Below are 25,129 nucleotides of genomic sequence, written 5' to 3'. Positions count from 1 at the left end.
ATTTACAGATGAGGCACAGAAGGGAGAGGTCACTTGCCCAAGGTCACAAACTAGCAGGTAAAGGCCGGGGTGCATAGCCAGCCTTGTGTCTTCTACTACCCTGCCCCTCCGAGTATCATCTCTGATGAGGCAAAATGAAACCAAGCGTCTCCAAGAGAGCAGGTAGCTTGATTCTAGCTGTCCTTCAACCACCCCCATCCCAAAGGAGTCCCTTTGGCTCCTTATGTTCCAAGGACGCCAAACAGAAGAGCTCTCTGCAAAGCTACACCCATGGGGCTGGCCAAAGATGGCCACCTCGTGGTCTGGCCACTGTGATTTCTCTCTCAGCTCTGCCTGGAATTCCTACCACTAGACAACAAACCTAAGATCCCAGTTCCCAAAGGCCAATATGCTTGGCTAAATGATGGCAGGCATTGTTTTGGGGTGCCCCCTAATGATTGGGGTCCCCTCTTCTTCCTGGACCCCCACTCCTTAGCACACAAATACCATCATCTCTCCCTCTGACAAGCAAATCGGCACCTTGCCTTGGCTTCTGCCACTTTCCTTGAAGCTTCTTGGAAGTGTGGTGCCCATATGCCTAGATCCCCTTCTGTAAGCCCCAGCAAAGGGGTTTCCACTGCACCCCAAGCCCCCCACCCCACTGTTGGTGAGCAGATCTAACAGCTGTGTTTCTGTCTTTTTTAGTTCCTATGAAAGAGAGGACCCTATTGACCATAGTCTTTTTCTGGAAATGTATTCCATTCCTGGGATGCCCCTGATCCTAGCTGCTCCGACTTCTCAGTGGGATCCCCTGATAGTGTATGGGATTTGGCCCCAGGGCCTCTTCTTCTCTCATTCCACCCCTCTCTGGATGACCCCCCTCTCAACTTGATGGGCAGAAACACCTCTGTCCTGACCACTGCCCGTGGGTAGCTCCAGCCCTCGCCTCTCTCGAGCCCCCCACCCAAATATGCAAATGCCTGATGGGACCCTTTGCTTGGCTTGTCCACTGGCCCCTCTATGACATCTGCCCAGAATGACCTCCATGTTTCACAGCACTCCACCCTAACCCACTTCTCTCCCAGTCTTCCGCAAACCCCCCAGCAACACTGTCCACCCAGTTCCAGCCAGGACTCACCCCCAACCTCTGATTAGACACTAAACTCCACCAACTCGACCTCCTTAGGAGCTTTCAAATCCATGCTTCTGCTTGGTCTTCAAACAGTTCCTGTCTTAGCATTTTTCTTTGCGGGGCTTCCTTCCTCAGCCTTTTAACTGACCTGCAAGTTCCTCAGGGGCAAAGGCTGGGCATGTCTTCCGTACCTGGGACCCTGGCGCCGTGCCTGCCACACAGCGGGCTCTCAACGGCTGGTGGAAGGGACACATCTTCCTTGTCTCCACGGAGCGCACTTCCAATCCTCTCCCCACGCTGCCGCCTGTCTGCCCAGCCTCCCACCCCGGTGTTGCAGTGGCCCAGGGCTTTCTCCAACAGATGGGCAGCATCAACGCATTCCCCGGCACCTGCCGGGCTCCCCACTGCCCAGTGAATAAAGTCCAGGCTGCCACGGCCCACTGGGTGCCCAGTCTGGACCACCGGACATGCACTCCTCCTTTTCCTCACTTTGTCCCCATCTAAGTGTGGCCTCACCAGGTGTCCTGCTATTGCGCCCCCCCCCCCACACCGGTTAGCCCAGGCACCTTGACACCCTCACTGGGGCCATTCCTACTGCTTAGAAGACCCATTTTCCTATTGAAGGATCTTTCCTCATCCTTTAAGGCCCTCTTAAAAGACCCCTGCCCTAGAGAAACTGGGCATTCCTGAGCCCTCTGGCTGGAATCCATGGTGCCTTCTGTTGTGCTCCAGGAGTCAGCCCCCTGAGAGCAGGCACGGGAGCTAAGCCATCCCGGTAACTCTGAAGCACCCAGCCCCAGGCCACAGAGCAAATGCTCTGTTAATGCCGGTGTGATCGAATCAAAACACACCGGAAACTGGTTCTAGAGGCCACAGGGGAGCGGGGCAGGATCTACACGGATTTATCTAGAAAAGTCACCATACTTACAGGAGTGATGGCCCCACACACACCTATGGGCTCATGCCTGGTGAAGCACACCACGTTGTCATCTGGAAGAGAGGTGACGCGGAGAAGACAGTAGGATTAATCTCGGTTGAGGGTTTTATGTCACAAAAAGACAAGAAAGAAACCCAGAAGCCCACAAAAGTGTCAGCTCCAAGTCTTATCTAGTCCACAAAGAAGAGATCTTTAACTCAATGTTAAAAGCAAAGTTCCTTAGGAGAAATCAGCACAGGGCCACTTCCTTTTGCGACAGGGAAGGGGGCCCTGGGGAGGGGGCGCAAGGGTGCTCTGGAGAGGCCACCTGGAGCAACGAGAAGACAGAGCCCCCGAAAGCTGCCCCCCACCCCGATGAGGTTGCAAGTCCTGCGTTGGCTCACCTGTGGGGATGGTCCTGCCCTGTATTTTGTCAGCCCACCCTGCGAAGTATCTGAGGGTCTTAATACAGCCCTCCAGGTCGATGAAAAACGCGTGAAGGAATGGCTTCCCTGTGTCCATTGTTTCTAGGGTCTGCAGGAAAAAGACAACATCTGTGTCAGACTCAATTTCCTTCGACATCAGGGGGTTAAAGCCAGGGGCCAGGGGGTAGAGAGCCCAGTCCTAGAGCACTGCGTGTGCCTTTTTCCATGTGTCCCTTCAGAAAGCAAGCCACTGCATTTCCCATCAGACCTGGCTCAGACTGTCAAGGATTACTCTGCTTTCTAAACAGCTCAGTCGGGGGTGGGGGTGGGGGGTTGGTTGGCCAGGGCATGGGCAGGCGTCCCCGTGAAGGACGGCAGATGGAAGTCTGATGTGGAGCCTCCCTGGGAAGGAAGACACGGTGGCATTCGGTCTTCTGTCCAGAGCACAGCTGGGTGACCTGGCCATGAGGGTGTGCACCCTCTGGGGAAGTTCTCGGGAGGTTAGCTGCCTTCAGAGAGGCTGGAGAGACGGCTCGCGTCCTCTAACCAAAGGGGGATGCTGCGGGCTCCTCCTTCCTGCACAGGCTGACCAGCATGCCTGCGGAAAGAGCGACGGAGCCCCGAAGGGGAGAGCCACTAGCACAAAAGGCACTGTCCTCCCCAACCGGGCTGCCCAAGCCGGATGCACAGTGGGAAGGGAGCAGGCTCACCCTTGGTGGTGAGGGAGGTGATTACCCAGGGCGAGTGGGCAGCCACTCAATGGCAGGGATTCTTTTCTATTTCCAGCCCGGGGTTTAAGAGGACCCCTTTGTCCCTCAGACAAGCGGCCCCAGTGGAGCCTGGCGCTGAAACCGCCTGTCATCCATCTCTGCAGGAAGTGGCCACCCGGACACGTAGCCTGGGGCTGGATTCTCCTTTTAGAGTCCATGGAGTGAGATGGTGACTCACTGGGGAAGAGAGGCCCCTCTGCGTGCACCTGCATCGGCCTCATCTCTGACCTTGACACCTCTGTTGTCACGTCAAGGTGCCCACACCAAGGCTAACAGAGCCGGGTGACACCTGAGGTCACCCAGCGAGGCACTGAATTCGGGGCATCTGACTTCCAGCCAGCACAGTGACCACTCCTGAGGCTGCTGCCCCAGGACATTTGCATCTGGGAAGACTATAGAGTGGCTACACAGGGTGCTCGGTGCGACTCTCTCAGAACTTTGCTTCAGGGAGGAGCCGAGCATTCCTAAACAGGAGTGACCACTTCCTTCACTGAGCGGCAAGCCCCCAGATCCCTCTCTGACTCAGTTTCCTCATCTGTAAAATGAGAATAATAATAAGAGTGGTACCTGCCTCCTGGGGCTGGGGTGAGGGCTAGGACGGGGCCTGCTCACAGGAAGTGCCATGCTAACTGCTTCATGATGATATTAATAGCAGGATGACTAGGATCATCTTTCTTTTTTGGCAGCTTCCTTTTTGGCAATCCTTATTTGGGGACACCGAGGCGACAGGAGTGTGAGTTGCTGAAGATGACGGGGCTGGTCTGGGTCTGGGATGGATCCCACCCCTAGAGGATGCTGCTCAGGGACCAAGTCAGGCCAAGGTAACATCCAGTACACTGTACTCTGGCTCCTGTTGAGTTACATTCCAAGCTGAAACTTTTGTTTTTCCACGGGAAACCCAACCGTTGCAAATCATGCCGCAAGGTCCCGGACCGGGCTACTCCGGACAGCATCTGCCGATCTCTCAGTGGGACCGGGAGTTTATTCTTGGCCCTTTTCTGGGATGGGACAAGGAAGAGAAAGGCAGAGGACCCTGGCAGAGCGTTGTGGGGCAGTCCTGCCCCCAGTCCTGGCTGGATAGCCTTAGGTTCCTCACCCTCCCTGGGCCTCAGTGTCCTCATCTGTGAAATGGGATAATGAATGTGCCTGCGATGAGCCTGGTCCATGGTGAGTATTCAGCAGGTGCTGGCTATCTTTCATTATTAACTTGGGCACGTCTGCCTCCCAGAATGACAACATGAATCTGCCAGGTCGGTTCTATGGGAAGCTATCCAAGCAAAACTGGGGTCATACTAGATTCAGACAGGAAATTCTTTTTAAACACACAGAAAAAGGTTCACAGATGAGCGGGCAGGGCTGGACGTGAGAAATCAAGTGTTAGCTACTGATGGGGACTTTAGAACAGTTATTGGGGCTGGCCCGAGAGTAGACCACAGCTGCTCCCCAGTTTACTTCCCTTGACATTTTACGAGAAAAAATAGGCCTTCTGAAAAACTAACATACTGTAACCTTCAGATAGGAAAGAGTGAAGAAAGGGCTGAGGGAACCTGCCCCGAGACTCAGTGAGTGCGCCAAAAGCTTAAAACGCGGAGGCCCAGAAATAGGGCTTGGGTTGGAAAGAGAGTAAACAGGGAGGGCCCCAATTTGGGGGCTTCCAGAAAGAGCACCCACAAAACCAGAGTCTGGGCCCCAGGTGCCTCAGGAGGAGGGAGAAAGCTGCGGCTGCCGGATCCCCCACATCTGTTTCTAAACATCGAATACAGAAGGAAAGACCTAGCTCTGTCAAAACCACTGAGCCGGCAAGAGAACATGATGGAAAGAAGCACTTCGCTGCAGGAAAATGCAGGAAAACCATATCAAGGTGGAGGATGAGGGTGCTTTCCTATCATGTGGTCCTGGTTTGAAAAACCATATTTGCCAGTAATTCTCTTGTTCCTTTCATGATGTGGCAAAGAGCCGGATCTTATTTCTTGTGGGCAGCAAGGTCCCTGATGGCGAGAGGCAACTCGCTCCATCTGCGATCGCAACACAGCCCTGCCAGGACCACGGGGCGGGCTCCCACAGATGCAGATGATACTGACACTTGAGGACAGGGTGGGGAGGGGTGCCCAGGGCACATCCTCTCCCGCCTGCTATTAGTCCCCACGGACATTGCAGACTGATGAGCTCATGCTGGGTGAAAACAGAAATGTTTTTGAAAAAGCCAGTCTGGCAGCTTGAGAGTTGAGGCTGGCTTTCGTTGCAGGAAGAAACCAGAGGCTCCGAGGACAGAAACGCTGACCCCGAGAGGGAGCCACCCTCGCCCAGGCTCGGGGGCAAACATGCTGGACCTGGCTGGCGGGGTGGGGAGGGAGGAGAGCTGAGCTCTCTGTGCAGACGCACCCTCGGGGCGATGCAGCGAAGACTGGCACCCCAGATACAGGGTTCCCCCACTCTCCAGCCCCAAAACACACATTCAGGCACAAAAACAATTTCGGCACCCTGGATGATGTGGTCTCCACGAAGGTAGCTACTCTACTGCTCGATCCAGATATCAGATCAAGAGAGGAAAGAACTGTTTGTTTAAATCGGAGGCTGAGAAGGAGATTTAGTCCCCTACCAACCGGGCCTCAAGGTTTGGAGCAACTTCTAAACAGGAGTCGGAGAGCCGTGGGAGGGCGGCGTGTGTAGGTTGGGAAGGACCTCAAGGCAGGAGGTGGCTCTGAGATTTCCTCTGCTCACTCACTGCAAGACCAGAGGAAGGTCTTAGCATCCCTGTAAATCATGCATTTACAACCTATAAATGTCTTCACAGCCCCGGTCTGATGGGAGCGACCCAATGTCATGGAGCGGGCTGAATTCACACGCCTATTTTGCCGCAGAGGAACTAAGATGCCTAGAAATTACTGGCCAGGACGGCATGCGGCTGGGCGTGCAGCATTATTACGAGGATTGCTGTTCCTAATAGCTATCATCTATTTAGTGGTTACTGCATGCCAGGGACTCTGCTAAGGATTTTAAGTGGATCATCCTCACACCATTTATAAGAATCATTATTATTGGTATCTCCCATAAAGAAATATATGCTCAGAGAAGTAAAGCAACTTGTCCAAAGTCACACAGCTAGTAAGGGGCAGAGCTGGGATTTGAACTGAGATCTTTCATAGCCTGAGGTGCCCCATAACCAGGTTACCCTGCCCTCACCATCACTCCACGCATGCTCACCACTGCCCAGTTCAAGGGTGAAACGGGTGATTTTTAAGTTCTATGGGAACAATGTTTTCTATGTTAAGGGGTGGCATCTATTAATAAGAATTCGAAAAAAATATACCAGCACATTAAACCTATAATTTCACAGATCTTGTCAGTTAGGATGAAGTTCAACTTAACAGTAAGAGATTTCATGTAAGGAAAAAAAAAAAAGGTTAATTTCATAGTACAGGTAGGACCAGGATATGGCCTAGCCTCAAAGGACCTGACACATACATCTCCACACAAAACCAGCGCCCTGGGCCTCCCCCACGCCCCGCGGGGGCCAGGTGGTCTGCCCGCCCATGGGTGAGTACTCACAGCCAGGATGGCTCGGTCCCTCTCCACAAGGTCAGCCAACTGATGCAGGAGCCAGCCACGGCCCAGGGCGTCCAGGCGGCGCCAGGGCGAGCCCCTCTGGAAGGCGGTCTGTGCGGCCTCCACCGCCTTGTCCACGTCAGGCTGAGCGGCCAGAAACCAGAGAGAGTGTGTCACCTTCTGTCGTGACTGCGTTTTGGGAGAGCTCATCCGTCAGTTACAGAGGACAGCACAGAGCTGCGTCCAGCACGCAGCAGGGGAAGGGGGGGTTGGGGGCGGTCAGTCGGAAGGTGGCAGCTAGGTTCGAGATGGCTGGACCACCCCCCCACCCCGTCCGGGGCTTTCAAGTGACGTTTTCCTTCTTTACATCTCGGGTCTTTTTCAAGATTTCTACAATGGCCAAGTATGAGCTTTCCTTCTGATTATAAAAGCGTTTTAAAATAGTTTATAAGACTACCGACCTTAATTATTTTTCTTGGTGACCCGAGTAGGAAAAGATTTTCCACTTGCTCGCTCAGTTTGGACACACACACACACACTTCCACAGTTCATCAGTTAGGTGGGAAATGTCTGTCTTGGCACTTTATTCAAGCTGAGGACTGTGGTCCCATAGTGAGAATGGGGCAGGAGCGCTTCTCGGGATCTCGGAACTGACCGCATTGGAAAAGTCCACAGACAGGGAGGATCTGGAACTTTTTCTCTGTCTTCAGACTCACCTCCAACCCCACCCCCCACCTCCACCCACCTCCACCCACCCCCACCCCCCACCCCCGCCAGGGGGGCAGAAGTGTTGCACCATTCCATGGGCAAGAAACTGGATTTTCTGTGCACCCAAAGAATTACAATGGCATCTTCTTCTTAAAAGGCAAGAAGTTCGAGCTTTTTAGAGCTGTTGAACATCACCCATTCCTACTGTAGAAACTTGAGTTCGAGGCTCTGGTTGCTGATGAGCGACGGCTCATCCCCCAGACCCCTCTGAGCCTCACTTCCCTAGGAGAGTACAACAGGCGAGGGCTGCCCGATGCAGTCAGGAGGAACACTCCACCAAGATCCTGTGTCTCCAAAGCTTGGAGGCAAGTGAAAGCTTTGGCAAGGGAGCTATTAGGACTTTGAATTCCTCGTCTCAGGCTCTGGGGCGGAGGCCAGGGCCTCTGCAGCTGCAGGGGACAGGACAGCGTCTGTTTCCGGGTGCTCAGAGCAGTTCCCCAGACCAAGGGAAAAGCCTGGGGCAGGGACCTCATTCTCCTCTTTGACACCTGGGTCCTGCACCTGGGAATCACCCACTGGGAATCCTGCTCCACATCATGTCCCCCACGCCCCAGATGCCCCACGTCCTCACGTCATAGAAAGATGAGCTCCTCGATGCTATTACCTTTGTAAACAGAGCTTAGCTTGAGGCACATGAGCATGGGAGGTTCTGGATGGGTAGAACCACGGTGTGTTTCCTGCCTGTCAGAGAACTCTCACTGGTGGGATCCAATTCAAGCCTATTTTAGACATGTCTTCCACCCTGTCCACATTCAACATTACCCCTACATGTACAAGAACATCAGATGATTACTCTAGTGGTGGAGGAGAGGTTTAGATTTTCCTTCTCTCCTTAGAAAAGCTTTACCTTCAAACTTTCCTCTAATGGCACGTATATTTAAAAAGCGTCTGCCTTTGGCTCAGGTCATGATCCCACGGTCCTGGGATCGAGCCCCGCATCGGTCTCCCTGCTCAGCAGGAAGCCTGCTTCTCCCTCTGCCACTCCCCCTGCTTGTGTTCCCTCTCTTGCTGTGTCTCTCTCTGTCAAATAAATAAATAAAATCTTAAAAAAATAATAAAAGGTACTTTCCAGCTTTGAAATGTATCAAGGACACAACCAGAAGTCCCTTATATATATATAACTACATATATAGTTATGAAGACTAGAGCTTTCCGTGATCATTTCAGGTTCTGGTAGAAAGGAAATCTGGTGATTGCATGATGTTATTACCCCTGCATGACTTGGTTAGCAAGTCTTTTTCCCTGCGAGCCTTTCTCTTTTAAGTGTCTCCTGCCAGAATGCTGCATTTGGTGAAACATACCAGCCGGAAATGCTTTCTCGAAAGAGGGTTTCATGCCTCCAGGTTCGAATCATTGATAAAAACCTTTCCTTTAGCCATGTGACGAGGATAGCTGAGGTCATCCTTATAGATGGGGAAACATCTATCAAAGGAGAGTGACTCTGCCGTGGATCGTCCCTAATTGATCCCATTCTGGGCCTTGTGTGTGAGAAGCAGCTAACTCAGGTCCTACCCTGAGTACGGGCCAGGTCTGTCTTACAGCTAAGCCAGACGGTCTCCTTATCCTCTAGTTATCTGTAATTTAATTACTTGGGGGGTGGTGGTGGGAGTTGGGGGCAGCACTCACCTTATCTCCTTCTTCTACTTCACATATTTTTTCTAGAGTTGAAGGATTATATGTGGCAAACTTTTTTCCACTCTTGGATTCGTGCCATTCATTGTTGATGAATATCTAACCAGGAAAGGAAGTTGTAATGCATTAGGGCTTAAATCAAAATCATATCATTCCAACATGCTGAGGACCTTAGGTAACGTCTTCTCCTCCCCCCCTCCCCCACACTCTTTTACAGATGGGACCTGGAGGGGAGACGGAATCACATGCCCAACCAGGAACACAATCAGAATTAGAATCCAAGGCTCCTGACTTCTCATACATTTTCAGAGAACTACTTTTTGTCCTAATGAAACTAAAGTCATTTGGAATTTTTCTAAACATCATGTCCTCTTTTTATTTATTTATTTTAAAGATTTTATTTATTCATTTGACACAGAGAGTGCGCACAAGCAGAGGGGAGGGGCAGAGGGAGAGGCAGAGGCAGGTTCCCCGCACCAGGCTCGATCCCGGGACACTGGGATCATGACTTGAGCCAAAGGCAGCTGCCTAACCGACTGAGCCATTTAAATCATTAACATGGATTCAAGAAGGAAGAGACTAGTTAAATAGTTAAAGGGTATAAGTTAAATCCTACACCCTCACTGGGAGGAAGACCAAATAGGTTTATACATATAAAGTGCCAAGGGATCTTTCTGCCCTTGAAGGGTAGGTCAGCAGAGAGCACTCCCTTCTGTCTCCTCCCCGTTGGAACCCCCGCCAGAATGCCAAGGAACTGGCTTTCTATCAGAATCTTACTATATTTCTTAATCTTTGTTGGTGTATATCGGTACTCCTCCCACATTCTCTTTAAAATGCCTATTTTCATGCTGGCCTTAATGAAAGCCCGTGTTGGAATACAAAGATATTTGGGCTGGGAAATGTTCTGGTTGTATGAACAGATGTAGCAAATAACCATTTCTATCTAGAACCAAAGAACCTACAAAAATCACTTCGGAGCCTCAATTATCTAGAACACAGCTGAGAACAAGGACGTTAAAAATAAAAAGACATCATGAGCAAACTAAAAGGAATTCACAGAGTTCCCACGCTGAAAGGTGTGCACTATTTACTCTTAGTTTACTCTAACTGCTAACTGCCTTAAAAAAGCACCACATTCAAAGAGAGGGCCTTCAGAAAAGAACCAGGAACAGAGGTGACAGATAACACACAAAATACATTCTGACAACGTGGAGGTCCCGGCTACCCATATGGTCTGCTGCTGTATCGGCCTGGGACAGGCTGATCATCACAGCCCTTCATGGGGTCACAGAGACCCCAGTCACAGACATGAGGAAGACACTTTAGAAGCATTTCCATCAAACAAAATGCTACCAATAATTTCTACTTAGAAATTTTCTAAGAAAATTAATTTCACACCTAGCTCATCGAATTCCATTTCTGTATCTATAGGCATATCTTTTGTCTCTCTTCGAGTCATGTAAAAGAATCGTGTCCCTCTGAGGACTAATTTCAATTACTGTGAATTTTGTTCATTTAGAACACTTGACTCCCCAGTGATGATAAGAGGGGAGACCATCTCATCCAGAGTGCGGCTTGGTTACGGTCTCTGCCCTGGGCTCTCCTGTAGAAACTCCAAAGCTCACTGGGAGAGAAACTCGCTCTGGGAAGCTGCTGGGGGAGACTGTTTTGATCACTCTCCCCGGAAAGCAGGGAAGGCTCAGTCGGGCGGTGACAAAGCACAGAAGGCCAGATCTTGCGGGGCAGGTGGGCAGAGGCACCCTGTCCCGCGTGTGGAATCCAGAGCTGAGAGCATCCCTTGCCTGTAGGATGTGCCCATTCGACTTCTGGAAGCTCAGTGCCTTCAACAGGAGGCCAGGCCCCCAGGGAAGCACGTGGAATCGGCCAGGCTACAATTACAGGTTTATTCTTCCAGCTGAAACCAAATCCAAGAGTTCACTCTTGCCATCCAGCAAGCAATCACTCGGTAACAGCGAGAAATTAATAAGTGGAGAAGAGAGGTTCAGTTAGCGTGGGGAGGGAAGTGCAGCCAGAGAGAGAGGCCCATTTGTCGGAAGATGAAATTTCGTGGGTTAGAAAATACAGACCATCAGTGAAAACTGCTGATTCTAGATCCTTCCTGGTATCAATTCCAAGGGGGAGGGAAAGTGAGAAGATGGTAGAAGAGAATATAAATAAGGAGGATGGAAACAGATTGCAATGATCAGATGTCTGTTACACTTCATCTCCAAGCATGTTCTTCCAAAAAAAAAAAAAAAATTACTTGGTCGGTCATGACATTGATCTGTAGTCCCTCCTAATGAGCGACTTAAAAAAAACAGTCAGACTCCTCAACTCTGACCATTTATTTTCCCATCGCTAGGTTGCCAATTTAGCAAAAATTTTTTTCTGTATACTACGCTAGTAAGTAATCTTGTGAGTGGTTTCTACTGTTGATTTTCTCTCCACTAAAAACAAAACAAAACCACAATTAAAGCAGGGGTAAGTGTGGACTACCAATGATGCTCTCTATACTGTTTTCAGCCCCAAATCAGGTTAACGTGTCCAGAAAACAAAACAAAACTGTTCTCCTCGACTTGTGAATTGGTATCAGATAAACCTTACAGAGGTATAAAAGTTAGGTTCTGGGATTCACATTTTACTGAAGGGGTGGAATGGCTTGTCACCCGGGCTGAGCTGGAAACCACAGCAGCTCTCAGGAGCCAGGCGCCCCAGGGTGAAGGTGAAGATGGTGGCCACGCAAGTGAGGTCTGTTGATGCCATTTACAGTAACTTCCACTGGACTGCAGCTAAACCCAAAGGAGTTATGTTTCCAGAACAGGAGATCAGAGTGAATTGTAGCTTTTAAAAAAAGATCAGAAAATCGGGTGTTTGAGTGAACCAGAAACTCTTTAAAGAGAATCTCTGTTACTGGAAGACATTTTCTAAAGAAAGGAAAGGACCCCCCCCCCAAAGTGAAAGAGGCTGCTATCCTCTGAGATCTGGTTGGGGGGGGGATGCCGAAGGGGATTCCCCCCCTCCACCCCCTTCCGGAGTCCCATAGCAGAGCCCAGTATGAAAATGTGAGAACAGGGGCACCGGCGTGGCTCAGTCAGTTAAGCGTCTGCCTTCAGCTCAGGTCACGATCTCGGCGTCCTGGGATCCAGCCCCGCTTTGGGCTCCCTGCTCAGTGGGGAGCCTGCTTCTCCCTCTCCCTCTGCCCCCCCCACCCATGCTCGCTTGCTCTCTCTCTCTCTCATAAATAAATAAAATCTTTTAAAAATGTGAGAACAAATGAAGAAGTTATGACAAGGTCGCCTTCTGGAAACTGGACTTTTGCTGGGAAATGGTAGCCCCAAGGCTGGGGCTCAGACCCACCATTTCCGGCGTGTCCTCCACTAGCAAGAAGCTCCACGAGTCAGGTTTGAAAACTAACAGGCCTTTAAGGGGCTCTCGCACTTCACCCCGCCTCACTGCCTGCCCCACTGCGGGCCCTGGGCCTCGGTTCTTCAGTTCTGGCTCTCCTGCTTCTTTCCTAGGCTCTGTCTGTTGCCTCTCCAGCCAGAGGCTCCCAAAGCATTGCTGGCCGGGGTTGCTGTCCCTCGGCCACCACCCTGCAGTCTGCCTGGGCCCCACAGCTGCTGGGGTAGGCCTCTGCGGTGGTCAGCCTGCGGGCCGGGAGCAAGGACAGAGCCGCTAGAGGCTTCACCCTCCACAGGGAAGGGGGGTACAGTGGCCTGGTGTCAGGCCCTAGTAGCCTTCATGGCCTGGGAGCCCCTGAGCATCTCATCGCCTCTCCCCAGCCTTAATCACACAGCCAGTTCTGCTCCACCAGGAAGAGGGGGCACCCAGCAAGACAACAGACACTGGTCGCTCTGTGAATCCGCTAAGATCCTCCTCTCTATCCACTTGTGAAGGGCCATAAAGAATCGCAGAGAAAGAAGGAAACTATCCATAGGTGGCTGCATTGCTCTGATAGGACTCAGAAAGGTAGAACGGCAAAGGACAATAACATAGTAATTTCCGGCTTCTATAGCATTAAACAACAAAAACCTTACAAAACAAAAATAAAACCAAACGGCACCACCACCACCACCACCAGACCAGCACCAATAGCCTACCGATCTGAAAAGAGGTAGGTACTATTCTGACTGTTCCCAGAGTGGGTGATGGAATTTTCGCTCTGAAGCAGATACCACTCGGGAAACTACATTAAAAATAATCTCCAGCATTTATGGTGAAGTGTCTCTGTTGATTACGGAGCCCTCTGAAAACAGTTAATTTAAATGTCATGTGATCAGAGGCAGAGCCGACATGAAGTGCCAAGAGACCAAAATCTGAAGGCCACACATAGTGGCCTGCAACTTTCTCCGCTTGATTAAAACTATTTGAGAGACATAATTGCTACTTTTGAAAGTAAAATTGATGGGGAAATTTTCTCAGTGCTGTGTCAGCTGGAGTTGGGGGGGAGGGTATGGATAAGATGCAAATTAAAAAAAAAATTAAAAGGAGGGAAAGTGGGGGAAAGAGAAGCCAGCCGAGGCTCTCGGCCCCAGTCCACAGGCTCCGAGCGTCCTCCCACGGGATGCGCTGCCGGCAGCCCTCCTGAGCCTGGGCTCCAGACCTCGCCATCTTCTTTTCTGCCCTAGGCAGGTGATCTCACCGCTTTGCCTACGGTCCAGCCTCCCAGCCCAGCCCAAAACAGCAGAGACACCACGGGGGCGCGGCGCGGTGGGGCCTGGCCACCCGCGGCTTCCCAGGCCGGGTTCGGACACCATCCGGAAGCATTCTCTGTCGGTCAACACCAGGGCCGCGGGGCTCCGGGGCAGTTTCAGCAGTGCTCACCTTGCTACTCCCCCAGGCTCTACTGGTAAGCTAGGCAAGCCAAGCACCGAAGGTACGACGTCTCGCCCCGTGCTCCCGATGACACGGTTCTGGAGTCTCCAAGTCGCAGCTCCCCAGTGCAGACCGAGCTCTCAGACCAACTGTCGGTGTTCTCAGGCACCCTCTGACCCTCCCGAAGCCCGACCCGCTGAGCCCCCGAAACCGTGCCGCGGGGCCTGCGGGCAGACCAGGGGTACCGCGGCCCGCACCTCCGCTCGCCTTCCACGCGGGCCTTGCAAGGGCACGTCGGGGCCGCGCCGGCCGCAGCCCGGAGCGGCGCGGGCGCTGCGCAGCCTCCCTCGCCAAGCTTGGACGCTTAAAGCGCTGAGCCCCGCGGCTGGAGAGCCCGTCCCGGAGTGCGGATGGCGGAGTCCCCTTCGGGGTGCGCGGTGGACGCGCTCCCGCCGGGCAGCTCCTGCGCCGCGGGACGGGCTTCGAGAGGGCCGGACCCAGGCGGAGAGGCTCCGGTCACGGGAGCGCCGGGCGAACTCCGCTGAGGGCGCGCAGCCCGCAGCGCCTAGCACCCTCGGAGCGGAGCGGCTGGGCTCCCCGCCTGCTGGCTCCTCGTCCCTGCCACCCCGGCCGGACCAGCCCAGCGCGGAGCCAGGCGACCGTCGGGTGGGATGGGCGCCCGCCTCACCTTGGTGAACTTGACCTCCAGGTTGCGGACAGGGCGCGGCAGAGCAGGCGGCTTCCTGTCCGGCTGCCCGTTCTCCACGGCCCCGTTGGTGGTGGCCATGGCTCTTCTGCGCTCCCCGGCCCGAGGCGCCCGAGTCTGTGGCGCTGGCTCCGGCCCGGATGGTGCGCAGCTTGCTCGCGGGGTGACAGCTCCGCGCCGCTTTATGGAGCGACCCACGCCTCCCGCCCAAGGGGGCCGTCTAATTGGCTGCAGGACGGGAGGAAGGGAGGGCGGGCGGGAGGGGAGGGGGCCGGCCTGCCTCACCCCACCCCGCCCGCCGCCCCTGCGGGAGCCGGGCCACCGCGCCGCGCGCTCCCCCGCCCCCCGGAGGCTGCCCTTGGAGGAGCTCCCCCGAAGCGCCGCCGGGCCCCGGAAGTGCCAGGGCTCGGGCAGCGGGCCAGGGAGGGAGCGGGGGCGCCGGGGCCCACAGCGCCCGGCTCTCTCCCCGAAGTCGGGCGAGCTCGCCCCGCCGCACCTGCCGCCCCCTGCCCGCCGCCGCTCCGCGCACTCCTCTGACTTAGGTCGCGCCGCGCTCCGGGAATGAGCACCTCCCCCCTACCCCGCCAGCACCCCCCCCCCAGCGCCGTCGAGGCGCGTCAGGGGTCGGGGCGCCCTGCTGGGCGGCCCCCCGCTTCGCAGCCCATGTGCCTGGGGCCTGGAGTCCCGCCGCCCGGTCCCAGCTCTCAGGACAGACGCCCGCCGAGCGCCCCACTCGGCCCCTGCTGGGACCGCAGCCTGGGCGCGCCTGGCCCAGATGGTCCGACTTTCCCCGTGGCCCTGGGGCTTCACACGCCGAGGGCCCAAAGGCCAGGAAAAGCGTTTGGCCCTTCCTGTGCTGCGCTGGGCCTCTGACCTCAGCAGCCGCAGCCCGCCCTTCTGCCAGGGCCCTGGGTGCAATTATTTTGACTTTTTAAAACGCATAAATTGCACCTCAATTTAACCGAATGAAAAAACAAAGAAAGCACGTGGGTTCTTTGCAGCTTTGTGTTTTAAGAGTTGACGCTTTTGTCCCGTAGGTTGCTCATCATTTCCCAGGGGAGAAGAGGCCTGTCCAGCGCCTCTCCTTCTGCCCTTTGGGAAACGCTACGCCAACGCCAGGGACTTGCCCCGGGTCCCATCTGAGACATGGAAGTGGCTTCTCGTGCTTGTCATACCTCAGGTTTCTGGAACAAGGATGTGGGGCATGAACGCCACAACAAAAGCAGGGGTTTAATTCCCAGTTAGGCTCAGCCCCTCAGCCTATTTCCTTCAGTGAGTAATCTCAATAGCGAGACGGGAAACGGAGGCACTCCTTACTGTCCCGCTGATCTTTCTGTTGGTTTTGCCGTCCCGGGGCCGTCCCGGGGCCCATCTCTGTCTCCTCTCTCCCTCCTCACTGCTGTGCTACTGGGTGTCCTAGAGAGTGGGGTAAGTACGCTGTTAAGCTTGTGCAAACCCTTCATCAGATCACCTGCCCGCTGGGGGTGAAAGGGTCCTATGCTTGGGTGGGTTAGAATGCACAGGTGAGGCAGGGGAAGGGGATAATGGGTGTCCTCCTTCAGTTAGGGACTGACCCGCCTCAATGAGTCTGCCTTCGATGCCAGGCTCACTAACACAGAGCAAAGCTGCCTCTTTCTTCAGCTGCTCCTACCGGTGCCTGGGTCCCCTGCCCCGCCTGACTGGGCCTGTGGCCCCCATTCAGCTCTCTTGGAAACACGTGGGTGGATGTCTCATGTCAGGGCCCCTGGCTGGATGCTGAGCCCCAGCGTCTGGGTGTCTGGGCCCAGGAAGGCCTGCGGGGTCCCGCAGCAGATTCTCCCTGCCCTGAGCACAGGGCCTCAAGGCTGGCGGGGGCACTAAGCATGAACAGGCTGTAACTGGACAAGCTTTCTAAGCTGAACTCCTATTCCAAGAGTTTCTGGGGGATCCTGGATGGTTGAACTTACGTCACTTGTGCCAGGCTTAAAAACAAGTCTGAAATTTGCGGAGGAAATTCTGTTACCAACTGCTGGATGGATGCGGAGAGGCAAACCGGGTGGGGACTTAGAACTCTGCTCTCCTAGAGAGCGGAGCCTGTTTGCTCGAAGGTAGACAGCTGCCACCTCGCTCATCATGAAGTAAGGAACAGAGGCCGCCTCAACTCACACCCAAAGACACGCTTGTGACCTGCAGCATTTGGGCTTGGGGGCCAGCTGCAATGACACCGACCACCTCACCTGCAAATCCTCCTGCTGACAGCCACCCACATGGTCCTGGGAGCCTGGGATGGGAGCGGGGCCCTCAGCCATAGCAGGGAGCTCCCAGAGAACAGGTCAGGAGGATGAGCCGGGTGCCAGACTTGTCTAGACCAGCAGGCTACCGCTGCTCCCATGTCTGGCCACCCAGTGGGAGGGATGAAGGCAAGATGCTCTTCTCCCCATTTTACAGGTGAGTAAACAGAGGCATGCAGATACTTGCCCCAGACGGCAGCAGCTGTGGAGGAAGCAAGGCCAGACTGTGTGGGGGTGGGTGGGGCAGACTGTGGAGGAGGGATTTCTCTCACCTTCTGCTGTCTGCTCTTCTTCTGTCAGCAAGGTGAGCACCTGTGTCCCATGGCCGCATGCCTCTGGAGCAGCACAGAGCGGAGTGAAGGTACGGGTGCAAAATGATGGCAGCGTCCCTGGAGGCTGTGTCTTTCTTAGGGACCAGACCCTGAGGTCCTGGCCTCCGAGGTGGTCACCGAGGTTGCTAAGGGAGGAGGAAGAACCCTTTCCTCCCACAGGCTGCCGCTGGGTATCTGGGGACCAGAGAGAGTGCCAGAACACCAAGGCACCAGAGGCCCCACCTCTTCTGCCCACATCCCCGGTCTAGAGTCCAGCTGTGTGTTCTTGGGCCGGACACTTTCATCACTCTGAGCTTCGCTTTCTTTTTTTATAAAATAATCTCCTTCCCACTTCAGTGTTTGGGAAAGCTCAAGTGAGAGAATGGTGCAACGGAATGCCTTATAAACTGTAAAGTGCTGTCTAGATGCCCGGTTCTTCATTTTGCCATTCTTCTTGGAGACTGATTTCCTCTCAGCAGACTTTTCTTCTGGGAAGTCAGTGAGCTTCCCTGGCTTCTCTGACTTGTGGAAACTTCTCTGATCAGCAGTCACTCTGCTAATGTCATTATGAAAATATTCTTTTTATTTTGTATTCAGCTCTGTGGTGCTGCTATTGTCTGGCTTCTTGGCATGTCTAATTAGGGGTCCGAGACATTGCATGGTGAGGGCTTGTTGGTTTGATGAACACTCAGTAAAAGTAATCATGAAGAAAAAACTAAGATAAAATCAAAGTTAGATTACCTCTCCCCCCCCTCCCCCAGCATTGAAAGCCCCTCCTAATTCCATTGTAAACTCATAAAACATTGTGGGAGTTACGGAGAGTCTGTAGCCAATGTAATTAATAACAATGGCGATAGTCAGGATCCCACATTTTGTTATAGTTTATTTCAAGTCTGGTACCTAAGCCTCAACGGGGGCGCCCAGAGATCTCCTGAAGGTCCTCAGCATCCCCACAGCGGGTGGCCAGCTGCAGAACTGCCTCTCGAAGGCCACTCACCTCACCCAGCATCTAGAAGTCAGGGCCAGGCTCTGGGGCCCCTGGGTGTTCAGAACACTTTCATGGAAAGCCAGGCTCCTCATGGGGAGGGTGGTTCTCTGAAGTTGGGAAGCAGGGTGCCTCAGGGCAGGCGACTTAACCTTAGCTATAAAATGGGCTGAGAGGTGCCCTCGAAATGAGGGAAGATGAACTTTTCTGCAAGGATCTCCCCCCTGGTGTCCATGAGGTAGATTCCACCTTTCATGTGACTTGTTCAATGTGGCCTAAACTTGACTTGAGTAGGGAGCTACTTGGCTTTCACACTCACTGTAAGTCAAGGTCCATGAAGACCACTCTATGCTTCTCCATCATTCTGTCCTCATTGAACATGGGGACCGAGCTGTTTTCCTGTGAGTTTTCATCATGATTACACCAGAGACAGGAGTATCCAGGCCCGAAGAAGATGAGCTAGTGGACACCCAACCACGTCAAAGCGGAAAGGGCCACCGCACCACTGTCTCAGCCACTTCCTTCTCAGGTCCTTTCTAGACCTGAGGGAAAATCTTCATACACAATATTGGTCTGAGGTAAATCAGGTTCAGACCACGAAGAAGCAGAGAAGCAACTACATAAAAGCAGAGGATACATCACAATATTTGTGGGTCAGGCCTTTGGTTAGGCCTTACACACACTCAGCCTGAGAGTTTACGAGTGCCGGAACTTTCCCCCTGAGGGTCCATCTTCCACCAGTAACCCCAGTGATTAAGAGTTGTGACAGGGCCAGGAGAGGGCATGGCAGGTAAAGCAGAGACAGCTGGTTGATCACCCAATTCTTTCCTTCCTTCCTGCCAGTAGAACTTCATATTATTGCGGACAGCGCTGTGCTTTGATAAAACATACTTTCCAGTCTCTCTTGCAGACAGGAGTGGTTCATGAGATATAAGCCAAAGTCTTTGGTTTTGGCTCCCGAAGGAGCTCTTTTCGTGGGGCTGAGTCAACTGAGAGACTCCTCTTCTTTCCTGCTGCCTGGAACATAGATGTGAGGGCTGGGGCTCTTGCAGCTATCTTATGACCATAAAGCAAGTCTGGGAATGGAAGTTATATGTTAAGGAACTTGGAGCAGACACACAAGAAGAGTCTATGACCCTAGAACCAGGCTTTGTGCCTGGGATTTCCTCCCTTGGATCTCTTTCACGTGAGCACAGGGTAGATCCCTGTCCTATTTCAGCCTGCTTTTTGGGCTTTCTGTTATATGTGGTTGAATCTAATCCTAAGTGATGCAACTGGCTACTTAAATCATGCTATATCACCAAGACTAAAAGAAACAAACTTCTAAACCCTGGTGGAATAATTATGTTTTCTTTATATGTAATAAGCAGCACTTTTGAAATCTTATCACCATCTCTACCTTTTCTGGCTTTAATTAAATGTTCTGAATACCTGTGCTCAGGTTTATAGTAACTTAAAAAACAAAGGTGAAACTAACCCTGGGATGGAATAAATGAAGCTAACTCACTCACTCATCCACAGTTTTGATTACCTAAATTGGATGCTGATATCCTTCCCAGGGAAGAGAATCTTTATAGGGCTGGGCAGGTAGCCCACCATCCTATGGTGCCCATGGGGATTAGCTTTGGACCTGCACCCTCCAGCCTACTGAGTGAGTAAGGTACCAATGCTTAGAGAATGGATGTGACTGAACAGGTCCCTGGGCCACCCAGATCTGGAAGCTGCTTGGCCAGGCCAGCACTCAATCCAGGGAGCAAGAAGTCAGACTTCTGGTTTTAAAGTACACAAAATGTCACTACATGTAATCATTGCGTCTCCCTCATAACATTCCACACTTCTCAATATTGCCACCGGACTTTCTCAGTGACATGGAGAGTTGTTTGCCAAATTTGCAACCCTCATCGAAATTCAGGGATTCTGAATTTTGAATGAAATTTGAATTATTCGGGGGGCGAGATCAATTTATTCTGGAAAAACACACTTCCTGGTTAGAAGGAAAGGTATTTAAGGGGCTTATAAAAGGGATCTGGAAGATTCTTGGACAAAAAGTGGCTTTTGCTAAACAATTGTGCTGAGTTAAGCCTAAGTGAATCAGAAACATACATATTAAATTTCCCCTGAAATCCACATGGGTATAAAAATGTTGGGAAAGGGGGCTTAGCAAGATGCAGTTTGCCAAACCCAAAATGTTTGAAAACTAATTTGAGTGTGTTAGTTTGGCGAATCACTCTTGGACTCATCTCTCCTAGCCCCACAGTGACAAGATTTTCCTCTTGCCTTTCGGCCGTACTCCCTATAAAGGAGCATCAATTATGGAAGAATCTTCCTTTGGATGTTTGCCATTATTTGAATCCTGGGGTAGAGATGGGGGTGGAGAGTGGAAGAGCTGTTAAAAATCTGTGTTCTCAAGAAATAGCCTGGGGATCCTGTTGTTGTGCCTTTGTGGTGTGAAAGTTACTCAGGCAGTACTCTGGAGGTTCCCCTATAATCAGAAAGTCTCTGTAAAGCACATCAGGTCTTATAATATGTTTAGGCATAGCAGATGGGAAGCCTATTTATGTATATTTCCATGTAGTTTTTTTGATAGGGCATTATGGTGATCCTAAAACACTCCACCCCCAGGGGAATAGACTAATTAGCCCCCTATAGCATTTTCAACTTTATAATGCTTTTCATTATTGAGCATAATGCAAGAATTGAGTTATAGTATATTATATTTTAATATACCATACTATATAATTATAACCATTAAACATAGTTTATCAATTAAAAGACAATGGGTTGGATAAGTTGTATTTTCCACCAGTGACGGTAAGCAAGCATAAATATTAGGAACAAAAATAAGAATTACAAATTCCACATGGCTTAAGTGTGGATTTTATTAAATCCATGGATATTTCAATTATTGTGAATTTCAGCCCCTCTTTTATCCCAGGAAGTACCAGCATTTGCACCTGCTAGCCCATGTCCAGTGTGGTTCCACTGCACTCCTCCGGGTGGCCACTAGATGTCATGGGACCAAGTTCAGTAGGAAGTTGCCATATAACGTTTCTTCCACTGTGAGAAACAGGAATTCCCCAACTTACAAAAAAATGGTGTTACAAAAGCTTATTGATAATATCCAAAACTTCACCTGCATCATAGACACGATGCTAGAATGGGGATTCATGCCCAGGGGAGCCCACAAAATCCCACTCACTTCTTCATGAGCCTGAAAAGGGGTCCCAGCTTTGAGATCAGACACGTGTAGGTGGGTGTGACTCTCTGTCCAGGGGAGCACTTTGGACCTGGCACATGAGCTAAATGTTTGGCACCTCTTTGTCCACTTCCTCTTCTGAAAGCGAGAGTAACAATTCCTTCCCAGCAAGGTCATGGGAATAAACAAGAGAGCAGGTGTGACACGCCAAGCACGCAGGTGGTAAAACAGACAGGAAGACATCACTGCTGCCCACATCGGAATTGACCTCACAGATACCGTCACACCAGATCCCTGCCCTGCCTGCCCTCAGCTCCCAGGCATCACTCCCTTCTGGGTGCTCCCTGATTCTCAGGCTTTCCTGCCCCTCACACAGGCAAAACAGCCAAGGACCCTCTAATGGAAATTGGCCAAGAGACTGTAGGAAATAGGTGTGTTTTTTTTAGTGCCAACGAATAAATATATGTAAGTCTAGGAGGTCGGCCTTGCAGGTAGACAGACTGGGTAGGATTTCCACTAAGACACTTATTAGCCACATCTTGAAACTTCCTGGATTTCACTGTCCTCGTCTGTCAGAAGGGGATGGTGGGACCTCCTGTACTGGTAGAGAAACCCAAGTGACATCACAAAGGTGTGGCAGCATCAGTCTCTGCTTGGTGTATGGTGAATGCTCCATGTATGCCGCCTGAGACCCTCATGCTAGTGGGACAAACCCCAGTCCCTTCCTTCAACCCTGGCCAAGAAACACCCTGCTGGGTGGGCGGATTTCCAGCCCTTCTAGAACCTTCTTCCTAGTTTTCTCTCTGATGGATGTCATAGGTAGCTTTCAGCGGCTCCAGACACTGGTGGACAGAGACCCTTCTCTGGCTGACTCCAGGCCTGCTCCCCCTGAAACACATCCCCTTCTCATATATTTATGCTTCATCCTGACATTGCAGCCACTTCCTGGGCTCCTTCTAGAAACATTTGGGTTTGAAAAGCCTAACTTTCCCCTAACTTGTTTTTTTTCTCCCCTGTTTCATCAGTCATATGTGAGGGCTGATTCTTCCCAATCTTTCTAGTGCATTCCTGTCCCAAGGTTTCTTTCCCAGGCTGACTTTCAGGCATTAGAAGTGCATTTGCAGCACTGTGCAGAGAATGATCTCAACTCATCATCAGTATGGTGATTGATTAGCCATGTCTGCCGTGGGCACAGCATACAAAGAAGCTCTAGAAACCAGCCTTCTCACACTGTACCATGCACAGGAATCACTTGGGGTCTTGTTAATGTACGGACTCGATTCACAGGTCTGAGGTGGGCTCAGGATTCTGCACTACGTACAAGCTACTAACAAGTATCTAAGAAGTGTGCTCTCTAGATTGACAGCATCAGCATCTCCTGGGAGCTTTTTAGAAATGCCAACTGCCAGGTCCTGCTCTAGACCTGCAGAGATAGAATCTGCATGTTAACCAGAGCCCCAGGAGTTTTGTATGCATAGCATGGCATGAGAAGGTCCACCAAGCTCTGGTCTCTGGTTGGCCAGTACCCGGCCTCTTACGAAAGGCCCCTCCCTCCTGCACCCCAACCTGAAGCCCACCTTATCAGGATGGCTGTAACGTCCTGTTGCTCTCTCTAGTTCTCTGTTTCTTTTCAGAGTGGAGATTCACCTTTAGGCTCTCATTTCACCATCAGCCTAAGGGAAGTCTGATACCCATCCCAGCCAAAAGCCAACTGCCCCCCACTCTTCAGAGACTCCCTACATCTACCGTCAAAGGAATGGCTTTGCAGAGTTTTAATCAATACAGTTTTACAAGATCAAAGCCCAGAAACACCAGGGCAATACTATGAAGAAGAGGTTATATTTTCATTACATGGAATAAAAATTGTTCTTTAGACTGATGTTGAATTCTGGGGCTTGAGGAAGGCAGGTTTAATGGAATGGGATACAGACTCAGGGAAGGTAGGCGTGACTTTAGGGCACTTTTGGGGTTAGGTTCTGTGCCACTGGAGAGGCTGGGATGGATATTACCAGGTCAGGAGGCCCACTTTGGGACATGAGACCTCCCTTCCCCCAGGGGACGGCAGGGCATGACAAGGTGATTGCCCAGAATGGTTCAAGTAATGACATCAAAGGGACAAGTGTGGACAGTGGACAGTCAGTGCAGGAAATAAGAGGCCAGAGCAGGGAGATGGTATCAAGCCTCAGGTGTCTTTGTAGGTAGCACTTGCCATTGTACATATTCCGACTCATGGGGTAGTTACATTATAATAGACATATGATTTTGTATATACAAAATTATAATTACACATCTATTTGTGTAGTCACTGAGTTGATATTGGTCTTCCTTTCATTTTACAGATTTATTTTATTTATTTTAGAGAGAGAGAGAGAAAGCGCGTGCGCGAGCAGCACAAGGGGCAAGGGGAGAATAAGAAGGAGAGAAGTGGACTCCCCACTGAGCGGGGAGCCCAACATGGCGCTCCATCCCAAGACCCTGAGATCATGACCTGAGCCGAAATCAAGAGTCAGATGCTTAACCGACTGAGCCACCCAGGCACCCCTTCTTTATGATACTGAACTCTGAGGGCAGGAACACCATCTACTTTCTCCCCCCATTGTCCAGCCAAGTGGCTAGCATAGTGGATATGCAAAAAAAAAAAAAAATCATTAAATTTTGCGTTTGAGTCCATGCATTGCTTCCATCTTATGCTATTGGACTTAGGCCAAGTTAGAAGTCTCTAGCATCCTGACACAGCAGTTGTTGGCTGTGTGACCTGAGGTGACCTCTAAACTCCAGCTTCCTACTCTGTAAAATAGGACAATTTAGCAGCACACGGTTATGTGGATGGCTGCTACTAAGGTGCTGGGCTGTTCTGGAAATGGGCCTCTCCAGGTGAGGGTGCCTGGTTGGGCCGGGCGTGTGGTTGCTCTCCATCCTCTCAACGAGGGGTTCTCCAGCGCCACATGGCGTGCACTGGCCAAGGGCAGGGTCATTTTGCTCTTAATGGGGTGGACTGGAAGGCTGATTGAGGGAGGAGAAATTTTTTCTGAGATACTTAAACAAAGGCTGGAATAGAAAGAAATACTGTCTAAAGTAGAATCGACTAAAGTATGAGGACTGGGCAAGAAAGTGAAGGCCTCCAGCATAGGAGTACCACGTCACTCTCCTTTCTGGTTCCCCAGCCCTCCCACTCAGAATCAACTCCTCACACCCGACAAGGCCTCTCCTGATCTGTCCTCCATCTTGTGCCTCACCCAGGCCACACTGCATGCTCACCCGACACCAGCTGCACGGCCTTTTTGTTCTGAAAACGCATCCATCTCATTTCTACCTCAAGGCCTTTGTAACTGCAGTCACCTCTGCCTGGAATGCTCTTTTGTGACCGCTTCTGTTCTGACAGTCTCAGCTCAAATGCTGCCATTTCAGAAAGGCCTCCCTGACTAGCTCATACAACACCCTTCCTTCACAGCATTGCCCTTATAGCACTTACCATCCCTTTCCGAGTTGGCTTATTGTCTGGACTCCTGCTTCTATTTATTTTAAAAAGATTTTATTTATTTATTAGGGAGAGAGAGAGCGAGAGAGCACTCACAGAGGGAGAGGCGGAAGCAGACTCTCTGCTGAGTGGGGAGCCCAATGCGGGGCCCAATCCCAGGACCCTGAGATCATGACCTGAGCCGAAGGCAGGCCCTTCCC

At 51.7% G+C, this 25,129-nt stretch overlaps 1 protein-coding gene across 2 annotated transcripts in view; it reads right to left on the bottom strand.

The window, feature by feature from the left end:
* ALDH1A3 (aldehyde dehydrogenase 1 family member A3) overlaps nucleotides 1–14,859 on the bottom strand; it is a 36,868-nt gene extending 22,009 nt beyond the window's left edge. For both annotated transcript variants that reach the window (XM_025893136.2, XM_073882505.1), the window contains exons 1-5: nucleotides 14,672–14,859; nucleotides 9,163–9,267; nucleotides 6,772–6,912; nucleotides 2,432–2,561; nucleotides 2,040–2,101 (exon numbers count right to left, since the gene is read on the bottom strand). In XM_025893136.2, the coding sequence (XP_025748921.1) occupies nucleotides 2,040–2,101; nucleotides 2,432–2,561; nucleotides 6,772–6,912; nucleotides 9,163–9,267; nucleotides 14,672–14,770 (537 nt within the window). In that variant the 5' untranslated portion in view covers nucleotides 14,771–14,859. The remainder of the gene's footprint in view (nucleotides 1–2,039; nucleotides 2,102–2,431; nucleotides 2,562–6,771; nucleotides 6,913–9,162; nucleotides 9,268–14,671) is intronic.
* Between the last annotated feature and the right edge of the window lie 10,270 nt (nucleotides 14,860–25,129).

The sequence above is a fragment of the Callorhinus ursinus genome, unplaced genomic scaffold, assembly GCF_003265705.2.
Source record: "Callorhinus ursinus isolate GAN/ISIS: 27379988/994484 unplaced genomic scaffold, GSC_fseal_2.0 scaffold47, whole genome shotgun sequence".
In the NCBI taxonomy this organism is placed as follows: Eukaryota; Metazoa; Chordata; class Mammalia; order Carnivora; family Otariidae; genus Callorhinus; species Callorhinus ursinus.
The sequence above is the reverse complement of the archived record's forward strand: the minus strand, read 5'-3'. Positions and strand labels throughout refer to the sequence as shown.